The sequence below is a fragment of the Mandrillus leucophaeus genome, unplaced genomic scaffold (assembly GCF_000951045.1).
Source record: "Mandrillus leucophaeus isolate KB7577 unplaced genomic scaffold, Mleu.le_1.0 Scaffold11, whole genome shotgun sequence".
Taxonomy (NCBI): Eukaryota; Metazoa; Chordata; class Mammalia; order Primates; family Cercopithecidae; genus Mandrillus; species Mandrillus leucophaeus.
The window spans coordinates 2714893-2727488 of record NW_012099209.1 but is presented as its reverse complement, the minus strand read 5'-3'; the positions used below and the strand labels follow the sequence as shown (position 1 = coordinate 2727488).

The following is a 12596-nucleotide window of genomic DNA, read 5'->3' as shown; positions in this document are numbered from 1 at the left end:
AGCTGCTGACAGAAGATTCTCTCAGCATTTGTCTGAGCGAATCTTGCCTTTCTCTTTTCACTGGGGATGGAATTGTGGTCTGGCGGTGTTTCTCCCTCAGCACTTTGAAGATGCCCTTCCAGTCTTGGGGATGGCTCCTGGCATGCAGTGTTGGCACCTTGGCACTTGGGGCGACTGTTGTGACTGTGCTAATTTGCTCGTGAGGCGCCACAACCTGGTAGTTTTCCCGCTGGGGGCTGACAAGGCTTCTTGGCTCTGTGGATTTATAGCATTTGTTACATTTGGGAATCTCTGGCCACTCTTTTCTCAGATCCCCTGCCCACCCTCAGGACTCCAGTTACTTGTGTGGGGGATCCCCTGCTGTCGTCCACAGGTCACTGAAGTGGTGTTCGTTTCCTGTAGGCTTCTTTCTCTGGGATTCGTCTAGGTGGCTCCTGTGGCTTTGTCTTCAAGTTCGCTGCCCTTTTCTTCTGTGGTGCCTGCTGTGACTTCCACCTAGTGGCCGTTTCATTCTGATGCTCCATGTTTCAGCTCCAGAAGCCCCTCGTGGCTCTCTCACGATACCCTTACGTCTTACTCTTCAGCTGTTTTCCTTTAGGTGTGGAGCATTCCGAGTTCACAGTAGCCGTCCCAAAGCCCCTGTCTGTTCAGTTGGCATCTCTGTGCTTCCCACTTCTTTGTGCTGACTCATTTTCCCCCTGGCTTAGGGGTCTCGTTTTCCCCCTGCTTCACATGTCTGTAGGGTTCTGCTTGTAGATGCCGCCTGGCATTCTTATGAGGTGGGTCCCTGCCCGGTGGTCCACACAGGGCTGGCCATGATTTAGACGAGAGTTAGCCTTGGTGCCCATGTCTGTTAATGGCTTGATGCGTCCTATGTGGACTGTCATCCTCATGCGTGTGTGATGTTAGGAGTGAATTGCTCTATTGTTAACAAGGGCCTGGTCTCCTGCTGGAGGGTGGGGATACAGTGTGAGCCCGAGTGGCTAGAAGCCTGGCCATCATGACGGCCAACTTTCGTGGGGACAGGCACTTGAGGTCAGCCCTCCTGGCATCATGGAGAAAGGCTGACTCTGTGGCCCCTCAACCCTTCTCCTCTGAGGCTTGAAGTCTTGTTCTCCGTACCTTTGGGGGGTAAGCAACTTGGCAAGAAAGGAGTCTTGCAGGCGACCCGCTTGACAGTCAGCTACCAGAACATGTTTAAATGCCTCACTGGATAGCGTGGCCCACAGGGAGTGTGGAGCCACGGGGTGGGTGGGAGGGCCAGTGTGTTCAAGGCCTGTCACCCTCAGCCTTGCACAGCTGGGGCTGCCCTGGCACAGTTCTTGGGGGGTTGTGCACCCTAACTGGTTCCCGTCCCTTGTCACCCTAATGGGCTTCGACATCATCACTGTTTTCTCAGCCCTCATCCCTGGCTCACGGCTGCACATGCAGAGGCCTTGCATGGATAGTAGACAGGGTGTTCGTGTTAGCCCCGGGCTGACCCCTCTGCAGAGGTTTGCACTGTGAGAGACGGGCCCCACTTGCTCTCTGCAGCCGCTGCACTGAGTCCCTGCTGCAGTCCCCTGCTGCTCCCTGCTCCAGAACACCCTTCCCACCTGGCCTTGGTTGTGTGCTCCCTGGGCCTGTGAGGACTGATGCTGTGAGTTTGGGGGCTCCCTGAGTGGGGTGGGCCAGGCCATTCTGCCTTGATGCTTCCTTTGCTCTGTGTGGTTCTTGTGTCTTATGCCAGTTCCCTTTCACTCATGCATTGAAAATGGTTAACGGACAAGACTCTCCTCTGCCTGTTCCAGAACTCTCCGTGTGTGTGTCAGAGAATGTTGCTCCTGTGCCCCGAGTCAACAAAGACGACCCCTGTGAGCTCGAGGGCAGTTGGGAAGGTGTAGCGAACATCCTGTAAAACGTCCCCATCTTGTGCATAGTCAGTGAGTTTTGACCCTCTACCCTCACCCGGCTGTGGCCACTCCCCACTCCCACCTCCAGCCCTGGATACCCACTAGTTGGCTTTCTGTGTCTTTGGTTTTGCCTTTCCTGGGGATTTATAGAAATGGAGTCATACAGCCTGTGGCATGATGTGCAGCCTTCTTTCGCTTGGCATGGTTCTCCGTATTCTGTCGTTTGATTCTCTCTCCGCCAGTTGACGGACATTTGGGTTACTGCCGCTTTTTGGATACTCTAAATAATTCTGCTATAAATGTTCAGGTGTAAGTTTTTGTACGGAAGTGTGTTTTTCTGGGTGTATACCCGGGAGTGGAATTGCTGGGTGTGTTGAACCCTTTGTTTAACCTTTTAGAAAACTGCCAGGCGGCTTCCACAGTGGCTGAGCCTTGTCCATTCCTGCCCACGATGGCAGAGGTTCTGGGTCCTCGCCAACACTTGTTCTTGTCAGCCTCTTTTAGATTAGCTGCTCTGATGGGTATAGTGCTATCTCTGTGGTTATTTTTTTTATGTTTTTTTATTTTTTATTTTTTATTTTTATGGCTGTCAATCTAGGTCACTGTGGTTACAGTTTGCCTTTCCTTGATGAGTAATGGCATCCGGTGTCTTTCACACCTTCATTGGTCCCTGTAGGTCTCTTTTTCATGTCTGTGTTTAACCAAATTCTTTTTTGTTGTTGTTGAGACAGGATCTCACTCTGTTGCCCAGGCTGGAGTGCAGTGGTGCAATCTCAGCTCACTGCAAGCTCCACTTCCTGGGTTGAAGTGATTCTCCTGCCTCAGCCTCCTAAGTAGTTGGGGTTACAGGCACCCGCTGCCACGCCCAGCTAATTTTTGTATTTTTAGTAGAGACGGGGTTTCACCATGTTGGCCAGGCTGGTCTCGAACTCCTGATGTCAAGTTATCCGCCCACCTCAGCCTCCCAAAATGCTGGGATTACAGGCTTGAGCCACCGTGCCCGGCCTGTTTAACCAAATTCTAAGCAAAGGTCACTCAGGAGCTGCTTCCCCAAGGTCCAAGCCAGGCCGAGGTCCCCTGTTCTCTGCAGTAGCAGCACAGGCTGGTGGTTGGGTCGTGTTTTAGGGTACAGGGCCAGCCCTTCCTGAGCTGCTCTAGATGAGACCCCCTTGTCGCAGCAGCACAGTGGCCCTTGTGACTGTAGCAGCTGTTTCCTGGTCCTGGAGCAGGACAAGGGAGTGGGCCGTGGATGTGTCGCACCGTGGACAGTGGTGGCTTGCTTGCCCCGTGAATCGTGCTCACTGTGGAGTGGGCCTGTGTGCCTGTTGAGGGGTTGCGTGCTTGAGAAGCATGGGGCAGTTTCTGGGGCATCACAGCCTGGGTGGTGGTAGCGTGCAGGGACACCATCCCTCTGTTCTCCCCTGAACAGCAGAATCCTTGGGGAGTCTTGGCAAAATCCTTGGAGAGCCTTGGCAAAGAAGGGGGCTCCTCGTAGACCAAAGTGAGGCGCTCGGTGCCTCCCACTCTGGGCCCTATGCATGTCATATGTATACGGTTGCATGGTCTAAACTGGCCAAGCAGACCCATGACTCAGAGTCACTGTGGAGCAGGTGCTGAGAGGCCAACCATCTCTTACGTCCCAGGCGGCTTGCCCTGCTCCTAGCAGCTCCTGTCGTGCCCAGCTGATGGGCACTGGATGCGGGCAGTTGGAGAGCCCACCCCTTCCAAAGGTCAGGGCCCTGTGCCACCTCAAGCTGGAGTCCTGAAATGGCGCTGAGTGGCTCCAGGGGGCGGACCCTGGGCAGACCCATGGGGTAGGTGTTGTCTCTGATACCGTCCCAGGTGTAGAACTGCTCGGCTTACCCCGGGTCTTCCAACAGGTCTCTCCAGACTCAAGTAGTGCTTTGTCCTCTGGGGAGAGCTATGGGCAGACCAGGGTGGGAAGGAGTGAGACCTGAGCAGTGGAGATGGAGCCCAGAACAGGGTACTATGAGGACAGGAGCAAGGCCTGGGTAGGAGGGCATCTCAGTGAGCTGGACCTGAGTGGGACAGTGGGGCCAGGTGGTGCAGGGGTGGGTGGATTTGGAGACCGAGGATCATGGTGACCAGCCAGGGCTACGCTGTGGGGTAGCATCTGGGACACTGAGATCCATGCTTAGGGCCCCAGGTTGGGAAGAGGGAAGAAGATACAGAGGTGCAATTTTCCTCTGGATCCCAGTTCTTTCTCAGACACTGCCAGAAGGCTGGTCTCTGAATAGCTGAAGCGTCAGTATTTATTTTGGGCTCTTTTGTATATTTTTTCCTTGGAAATTCCACTGCTCCAAGCTCAGTGACCAGCTGCCCTAAAGCCATGTGGCTGCCCCAAGGCCGTGCAGCAGAGCTCTGCAGGCCTTGGGCTCCCACCCCAGGCTCCAAAGTGGCCCCACTGCACCTGCTCTGACAGACAGTGCTCACCCACCTGGTTGTTAAAAGCCAGTGTTTGTGAGACAGGACTTAGCCTGGTTGGTGGTTTCAGGGGATCAGCTGGGGCTGAGAGTGGAGGGGGCTGCTTTTGCCTATATGGGACCTTGGGAGAGTCACGTCCAGGGTCAACCTTGACCTGACCTTGCTTTTTCCTGGCAGGGCTGTGAGCACCTTGAGCCTTGCCCTTCTCTCCCGGTGAATTCACAGGCTGGTGGTGGATTCCAAGGATGGCACACTCCCCACCCCTGCATCCTGGGCCTGCCGCCAGCCTGTTGCCTGTGTCTGGAGGCCCCATTCTTACCTGTCATGTGGCCCCAGCCCTCTGTCCATCTGAGGAACTCCTACTGATCCTTCCAAAACCCTGCTCCGGTGACTTTGCCTGTAATTTTCAGAGTGTGTGCATTTCCTTTCCCCTCTCTTGAGAACACCATCTTCACCCTGCTCCTTCTGTACCTGGGGAGGGAGTCTTTGGGTTTCCCAGTGTCTTTACTGACGTTCCCCTCATGCTTTTTTTTTGTAGGATTCTGTTTCACTGAGGCCGTCTATCCGATTTCAAGGAAGCCAAGGGGTGAGTTTCTGTTTTAATCATTCATATTTGGAATCTTGGGACTGGTATAGTCTCAGTTCTGTCCTTGCTCACTAGGTACAGCAGCAGCTCATGGCAGTGTTTGGGCCCTGTCTGCCTCCACGCAAGGCTGGGTTCTAGACCCCCAGGATAGCCGCTTGGCTGGGGCCACACCAGGACGTGTCTGGTGCCCGTCACAGGCTGCCTGGGTGATGGGCAACTCTCGTCTCCCAGTGGCCCCCTTTGTGCAGCGATGTGCACCTGGCTTCCAGTCTGATAGGGTAGGGGCCCCAGCCCCCAGCCCTGGACCAGTTAGGAACTGCTTACACAGCAGGAGGTGAGCTGTGGGTGAGCGAACATGACCACCTGAGCTCTGCCTCCTGTCATCTGAGCGTGTTATTAGATTCTTACAGGAGTGCGAACCCTATTGTGAATTGTGCATGCCAGGGATCTAGGTTGTGTGCTCCTTATGAGAATCTAATGCCTGATCTGAGGTGGATCAGTTTCAGCCCGAAACCATCCTCCCCTATGACTCCCCGTCCCCCTTCCACCATCCATAGAAAAATTGTCTTCTGGCCAGGTACGGTGGCTCACGCCTGTAATTCCAGGACTTTGGGAGACCGAGACGGGCGGATCACCTGAGAGGTCTGGAGTTTGAGACCAGCCTGACCAACATAGAGAAACCCTGTCTCTACTAAAAATACAAAATTAGCCGGGCGTGGTGGCTCGTGCCTATAGTCTTAGTTACTCAAGAGACTGAGGCAGGAGAATTGCTTGAACCTGGGAGGCGGAGATTGCAGTGAGCCAAGATCGCGCCATTGCCCTACAGCCTGGGAAACAAGAGCGAAACTCCGTCTCAAAAAAAAAAGAAAAAAGAAAAATTGTCTTCCACGAAACTAGTCCCTGGTGCCAACAAGGTAGGGGACTGCTGCGTTAGGGGACACAAGGACCACGGACATTTGTCTGGATTTTGGTTGGAGAGAGGTTCATAGAAACTCAGCACCCTCATTTTTATTGAAATATGTTTCCTTCTAAATGACCGTCTTATGGAAAAATCAGGGAATGAGAGAAAGGGTGAGTTGTCTACCTTCCTTGACCCCCCGTCTTAGGACTCTGCATCTCCCCCAGCCCACCCAATATGCCTTAGAATGGTTTGATTTTTCTTCTAGCCTTTATTGCTGGTTCCCCCACTACCCACCCCCAAGACAGTCTCGCTCTGTCATCCAGGCTGGAGTGCAGTAGCGTAATCTCGGCTCACTGCAACCTCAGCCTCCCAAGTTCAAGCAATTCTCGTGCCTCAGCCTCCCAAGTAGCTGAGATTATAGGCGCCTGCCACCGTGCCTGGCTAATTTTTGTACTTTTAGTAGAAACAGGGTTTCACCATGTTGGCCAGGCTGATCTCAAACTCCTGACCTCAGGTGATCCACCTGCTGCAGCCTCCCAAAGTGCTGGGATTATAGGTGAGCCACCATGTCCGGCCTTGTTTTGTTTTTTAAGAGATAAGTCTCTGTTGCTGAGGCTGGAGTGTAGTGGCACGATCATAGCTTACTTTAGCTTTGAGCTCTTGGGCTCAAGGGATCCTCCCACCTCAACTTCCCAAGTAGTTGGGACTACTGGTGTACACCATCATGCTAGACAAATTTTATTTTTATTTTTCTGCAGATGGAGTCTCATGTTGCCCAGGCTGGCCTTGAACTTCTGGGCTCAAATGATCCTCCCACCTTGGCCTCCCAAAGTGCTAGAATTACAGGTGTGAGCCACTGCACCCAACTTTTTTTTTTTTCTTTTAGAGTTACCATGTCGTACCTAAATCAGTTTCTATCCACAGCCCGAGAGCTCTGCACAGCTGGGTGTGGGGATGTGGACATGATGATCCGCGGGCTTCCAGGTGCAGCCCAGGGTTCCGCAGAGACATGGAGCCTCCAGGAGACGCGTGTCTGTGTGTGCTGATAAAAAGATGCATTGCGGCCGGGCGCGGTGGCTCAAGCCTGTAATCCCAGCATTTTGGGAGGCCGAGACGGGTGGATCACGAGGTCAGGAGATCGAGACCATCCTGGCTAACACGGTGAAATCCCGTCTCTACTAAAAATACAAAAATTAGCCGGGTGAGGTGGCGGGCGCCTGTAGTCCCAGCTACTCGGGAGGCTGAGGCAGGAGAATGGTGTGAACCCGGGAGGCGGAGCTTGCAGTGAGCTGAGATCCGGGCACTGCACTCCAGCTCGGGCTACAGAGCGAGACTCCGTCTCAAAAAAAAAAAATAAAAAGATGCATTGCAAGCAGTGGGCTCAGACGACTGTGGGCTGGGGAGTCTGTAACCCTCAGGGCTGACTGCAGACACCCAGTAGGAGCTGATGGAGCAGTCCTCAGGCAGTTTCTTCCTCCTCCTGCCAAACCCCGATTTACCTCTTAAGGCCTTGAGCTGATTCAGTGGGGCCACCCAGACCATCGAGGATCATCTCCTTTACTTGCTTACAGTATCTGGGTTGTGGATGGTAACTATGTCCACAGAGTACCTCCAGGGCACCCCTAGATGGGATGTCGTGGAATAATGAATCCCCAGGGGCTGCAGCCTAGCCAGTTGACACAACCCCACACCTCCATCAGCCCCAGGTGGGTCTGTGGTCACCCTTTGGCCACCTCCTTTTTACCTTCCCCAGGACATTCTCTCAGGGGTCGGACATTGGGGGCAGGGGCGGGCTGGCCGGGGCTTGCTGCCATTGCAGCCCCACAGTGCCCCACAGTGCCCTCTGGTGTCTTACAGCAGTCACTCTGTGCCTTCTGCTGCCACTGAACACCCATGCCCCTCCACCCCAACCTGGCAGTGGGGGACCCCTCATCCCCAACCCCCATCTCAGCGAGCCTGTCAGATGATACACTGCAGCCTGGCCATGGCCGAAGCACACAGTGGTGTCCTTGCATGCAGCGTGCCATGTGTCTTGACCTGGAGCCTAAGCACATGTGTAGCGGGGGCTCATGTCACTGAGAGAGACCTGGGGTGGCTACAGGGATAACCTCCTTCTAGAGACAGGGTTTTGCCATGTTGGTCAGGTTGGTCTCGAACTCCTGACCTCAGGTGACCCATCCACCTTGGCCTCCCAAAGTGCTGGGATTATAGGTGGAAGCCACCGCGTGTGGCCAGCAGCTTCACTTTAGTGGGCTGTTAGCTTCGGGGCTCTTGGTCCTGGGCCATGCTGCTGGCAGCCTGCCACCAGAGCCTGCACTGGGCTCATTGTTGTCGGAGCACCCCCTAGAGGTGTGTTCCTTCGTGGATCCAGTCAGCCAGCATCACCCAAGCTCCTGCGGTTCACTGTCTGGGTCTTGGGGCTGGAGGGACTACTCTTAGGTTGTCATCAGGTATACATGCTGATTTGATGTTCAGGGTCCTGTGTAGGATTCAGGGACCCATTCCCCACGGGCCCACTGGACTCGAGCTGGAGACTTTGTGACTTCGGGACCTTGGCCATGCTTCTCCCTCTGTTCATCACCTTCCTTGTCCACCTCGAGGGCATCTGCAAGTTGAACTTGAGGTCAGGAGAACCAGTGTCCTTCCTGCAGCACAGAACAAGCTCAGCCTTTCATGTGCCTCTCCTGTTATGTGGGTGCACCATGGCCAGCATAGGGTCTCGGCCTACGTGCTTCTGGAGTGGGGGTCTGATCTCGCCCAGCCACCTTCTGACCTGTGCAACAGGTGCCCTCATGATGGCCAGGTGCACCTCTCCCTTCCCCTGCGCAGGGAGATTCGTCAGAGTCGCTTTATGGCATTTGCTGATTCACCGGGAAAGCCGAGCCTGCTGTGGTGTGTCCTGCCCCCGGGTAGCGTGCTTGGCTCGATGGCATTTCCTTTGTCCACACTTGTGTCTAGAGCCTCTGCCCTTTCCCAGACCCCGAGTGGGGCTGACATGGATCTCAGCTGTCTGGGGATTCCTCCTAGGATTTAACCCTAGACAGGCCAGTAGACTCCAGAGGGGAAAAGAAACCTGCACTTTGTTGACCCCAGCCGTGAACTCCAGCAAAGTCCCAGGTGATTAAAAAAAAAAAAAGGCTAGGGGAGCTGGGCATGGTGGTTCACACCTGTGATCCCAGTACTTTGGGAGGCCGAGGTGGGCAGATCATCTGAGGTCACAGGAGTTCAAGACCGGCCTGGATAACATGGTGAAACCCTGTCTCCACTAAAAATACAAAAATTAGGGCCGGGCATGGTGGCTCTAGCCTGTAATCCTAGCACTTTGGGAGGCCGAGGCGGGTGAATCACCTGAGGTTAGGAGTTCAAGACCAACCTGGCCAACATGGTGAACTCCCATCTCTACTAAAAATACAAAAAATTTAGCCAGGCGTGGTGGCGCGCACCTGTAATCCCAGCTACTTGGAAGCCTGAGGCAAGAGAATCGCTTGAACCTGGGAGGAGGCAGAGGTTGCCGTGAGCTTAGATCGTGCCACTGCACACCAGCCTGGGCAACAGAGTGAGACTCCATCTAAAAAAAAAAGAAAAAGGAAAGGAGCAGTTGGTGTCCAGGGATGTTCCAGGTGTCAAGACTTCTGTGCGCTGAGGCAGGACCTGTATGGCAGTTTCTAGAAGGAGTTTTGGCAGGGTTTGTCTCTGCCAAGCAGAGACACAGCAGTGTCTTGGCAGCTAGGAATCGATTCCTTAGGAGTAATCAGTGTAATGCGTGCAAAGATTTAGCCACACGGAGTGCATGTTGCTGTGTTGTTTGTGACACAGACAATTTAGAAACAATCTAAAAATGCCTAAATTGGGAGCCATCCATGTGCTGAGGCTGAGCAGTCAGGGATCCTAGTTGGGCATAGCACATGGCTCTTCTCCGGCTGGCCATGGTGTGCCTGACTCCTGGAGTGGAAGCAGGTACTTAGAAAGTGCCCTTGGCTTGGGCCTGAGGAGGTGAGGCTCCCACTAGGCCAAAGGGACTGCCTCCCTCCTAGAGGTTGTATTCAGCCACTGGGTCATGACTCTCTTTACAAATAACAACATATTTTATTCTGAGAGTTCTATGGGAAATAAAAAAAAAATGTAGAAAACATTTCTGGCCTGAAAACCTCCCAGGCCAGAGAGAACCTGGTCAGTCCGTTATTTGGGCTCCTGTGTATGTTGTATGGATAGCACGTGGGGCCACCTACCTCATGTTCTTTTTTCTGTTTTTGTTTTAGAGATCCTCTGTCGCTCAGGCTGGAGTGCTGTGGTACAATCACGGCTTACTGCAGCCATGACCTCCCGGGCTCAAGCCTCCTGAGTAGCTGGGTTTACAGGCATGAGCCACCACGCCTGGTTAAATTTTTTTATTTTTTGTAGAGACAGGGTCTCACTGTGTTGCCCAGGCTGGTCTTGAACTTCTGGGCCCAAGTGGTCTGCCTACCTTGGCCTCCCAAAATGTTGGGATTCCGGGCGTGAACCCCTGCGCCCCCCATCCTTATCTTTTTATTTTTAACTGCCCAGAATAGCGAGCGTTTTTCCTCGTTTTTTTCAACCATTTTTGCTCTGCACCCCCTATCCCAACTTAATATATTTCTTCAGAACCCTCCACCTCCCCACCTGTACTGTAAAAGAGGCTGTGCAGATTTTAGGGGGTCGGGTTGCGGGGTGCAGCAGGCCCCAGTTTGGGATGGATTTCAAAGGGAAGAGATGAATGGACTCTAGCAGGGACTTGAGCGGTGGTGGAAGCAGCGCCCTCTGGTGGCCATGGTCAGGTCAGCGGGAAAGGCAGCAGGCCTTAGGGACCTACGGGAGCACCCGGGGTGAACCTGTGTGTGGCCTGGGCTCTGTGTCTGTGAGCATGGACAAATGTTTAGGTTTATGGCAACTCCTCCCCAACCCCCATAACCTGGAGCCAGGGCTGATTTCATACGTACCCAGAGCTGCTGTGCGTGGGCCATCTGAGGGCCCCGTGGCAGCCCACTGGTACACGGGTCACTGGGCCCATGAGCAGCCCCCAAGGAGCAACCAAGACCCCGTTCAGAAGGCCAAGCAGGGGCTGCGTTTCAAACCTTGTCCCAGAACCCGGGCAAGCTCTTGGCTAGTGCAGAGAAAGTGCCCGCATTCCTGGGCTGCTCCCATCCCGCTGGCTTCCCCACTGTTCCGGGCTGGTGACCATTAACCCGCAGCAAAACAGCCCGTTAATTGGAGGGCTCCATGGTGCTGCGTGTGCTAGGGGAGGCAGGGCTGTGAGAACACTCTCCCCGTCTCCTCACCCCCACATCCTGAAGGACGTCAACCACCGTGCCCTCTGTATGTCTTCCCCTTGTCACCAGCGGCACAACACTCTCCCAAGCATCAGCTTTGAGGCCTGTGTCACCCCCCTTCATGCATCCCCTACACCCTGCCACAGCTGCACACCTGGCCCTGGGTTCTGCACCTGACCCCGGCTTCTAGGATGGAGTTTGGGCGGCAGACGTCTACGCCTGTGTGGGAAAGAGCCAAGCAGGGTGAAGGGCCACTGTGAAGCCCCTGCCCACGGAGAAGCAAGGTCTCTGGGCAGGCCCAGGAGGGGCACTGTCAGTGCTGACTGGGTGTGCAGCTGCCCCCGGCCACAGTCGGTGCCCAGACCCTCCTGTGGTGGCAAAGGGGGTGGGGCTTTGCTGTGTCAGACTCCTCACCTCTCCAGCTGGCTGTGGCCTGGTCTCATTGCCAGCTCTGCTGAATGGCATCTCCCCTGAAGCCAGGGTTACAGGATGAATCCTGCCCGCCTGGGTGGAGCTGGGGTTTTCTTGGGAAAGGACTGCACGTGAGGGTGCCCAGCCCTCAGTCACTGTGGGGCAGGAGCCACTGGCGACTTGGGCCTCAGGCCAGGACCACAGGGGCAGTGGGGGTTAAAGAGACGACAGAGGAGGGCGGGAGAGCCACCCAGGCCGGGCTTAGGTTCCCACAGCCACTCCTTTTGGTTTTCCTGGACGTGTAGTCCCTGACTTCCCTGGCTGGCTCATTCTGGGTCACCGCATCACCTGTGCACCTGGCCACCACAGAGCCTCTCGGAAACCTGAGCTTCCCTCATCCCAGCAGCGTGTTTCCAGTTACTTGTATGAATGAGAATAAAAGTCATATCTGGGAAGGGAGGTGCAGGCAGGGCAGGGTGGCACCTGTGTGTGTTGGGTGAAAAAACCCCTCAGTGGCATCGGAGCAGGACAGGTCTAGATGGCCAGGGTCACCCACATGGCTCTGGCAGAGGCTTCAGGGTGTGTGTGGTTGTGTTTGTGTGTGTGGCGGGGGGGTTGTGTTTGAGTGTAGGGGGTTCGTGGTTGTGTGGGTTGTGGTTGTGTGCAGGTTGTGTTTATGTGGCTGGGGGTTGTGTGTGGTTGTGTGTGCGTTGTGTTTGTGTGGTTGTGTGAGGGGTTTGTGTGTAGAGGGGTGTATGTGGGGGTGGTTGTGCATGTGTGGGTTGTGCTTGGGGGATTGTGTTTGTGTGCAGAGGGGTTGTGTGTGTGGGAGGTTGTGTGTGTGGCGCTGTGTGGGGGGTATTGTATGTATGATTGTGTGGTTGGGGGGATTGTGTGTGTGGTTGTGTGGGGGGGAATTGTGTGGTTGTGGGGGTTGTGTGTAGGGAGACTGGAGGGGTTGTGTTTGTGTGTGTGTGGTTGTGTGCAGAGGGGTTGTGTGTGTGGGAGGTTGTGTGTGTGGCGCTGTGTGGGGGGTATTGTATGTATGATTGTGTGGTTGGGGGGATTGTGTG

The 12596-nt window shown here is 54.6% G+C and overlaps 1 protein-coding gene across 1 annotated transcript in view; it reads left to right on the top strand.

Annotated features, from left to right (window-relative positions):
• The first annotated feature begins 3859 nt into the window (after window positions 1-3859).
• ELL (elongation factor RNA polymerase II) overlaps window positions 3860-12596 on the top strand; it is a 52656-nt gene continuing 43919 nt past the window's right edge. The window contains exons 1-2 of the mRNA XM_011991284.1: window positions 3860-3904; window positions 4876-4923. Coding sequence (XP_011846674.1) covers window positions 3860-3904; window positions 4876-4923 — 93 coding nt within the window. The remainder of the gene's footprint in view (window positions 3905-4875; window positions 4924-12596) is intronic.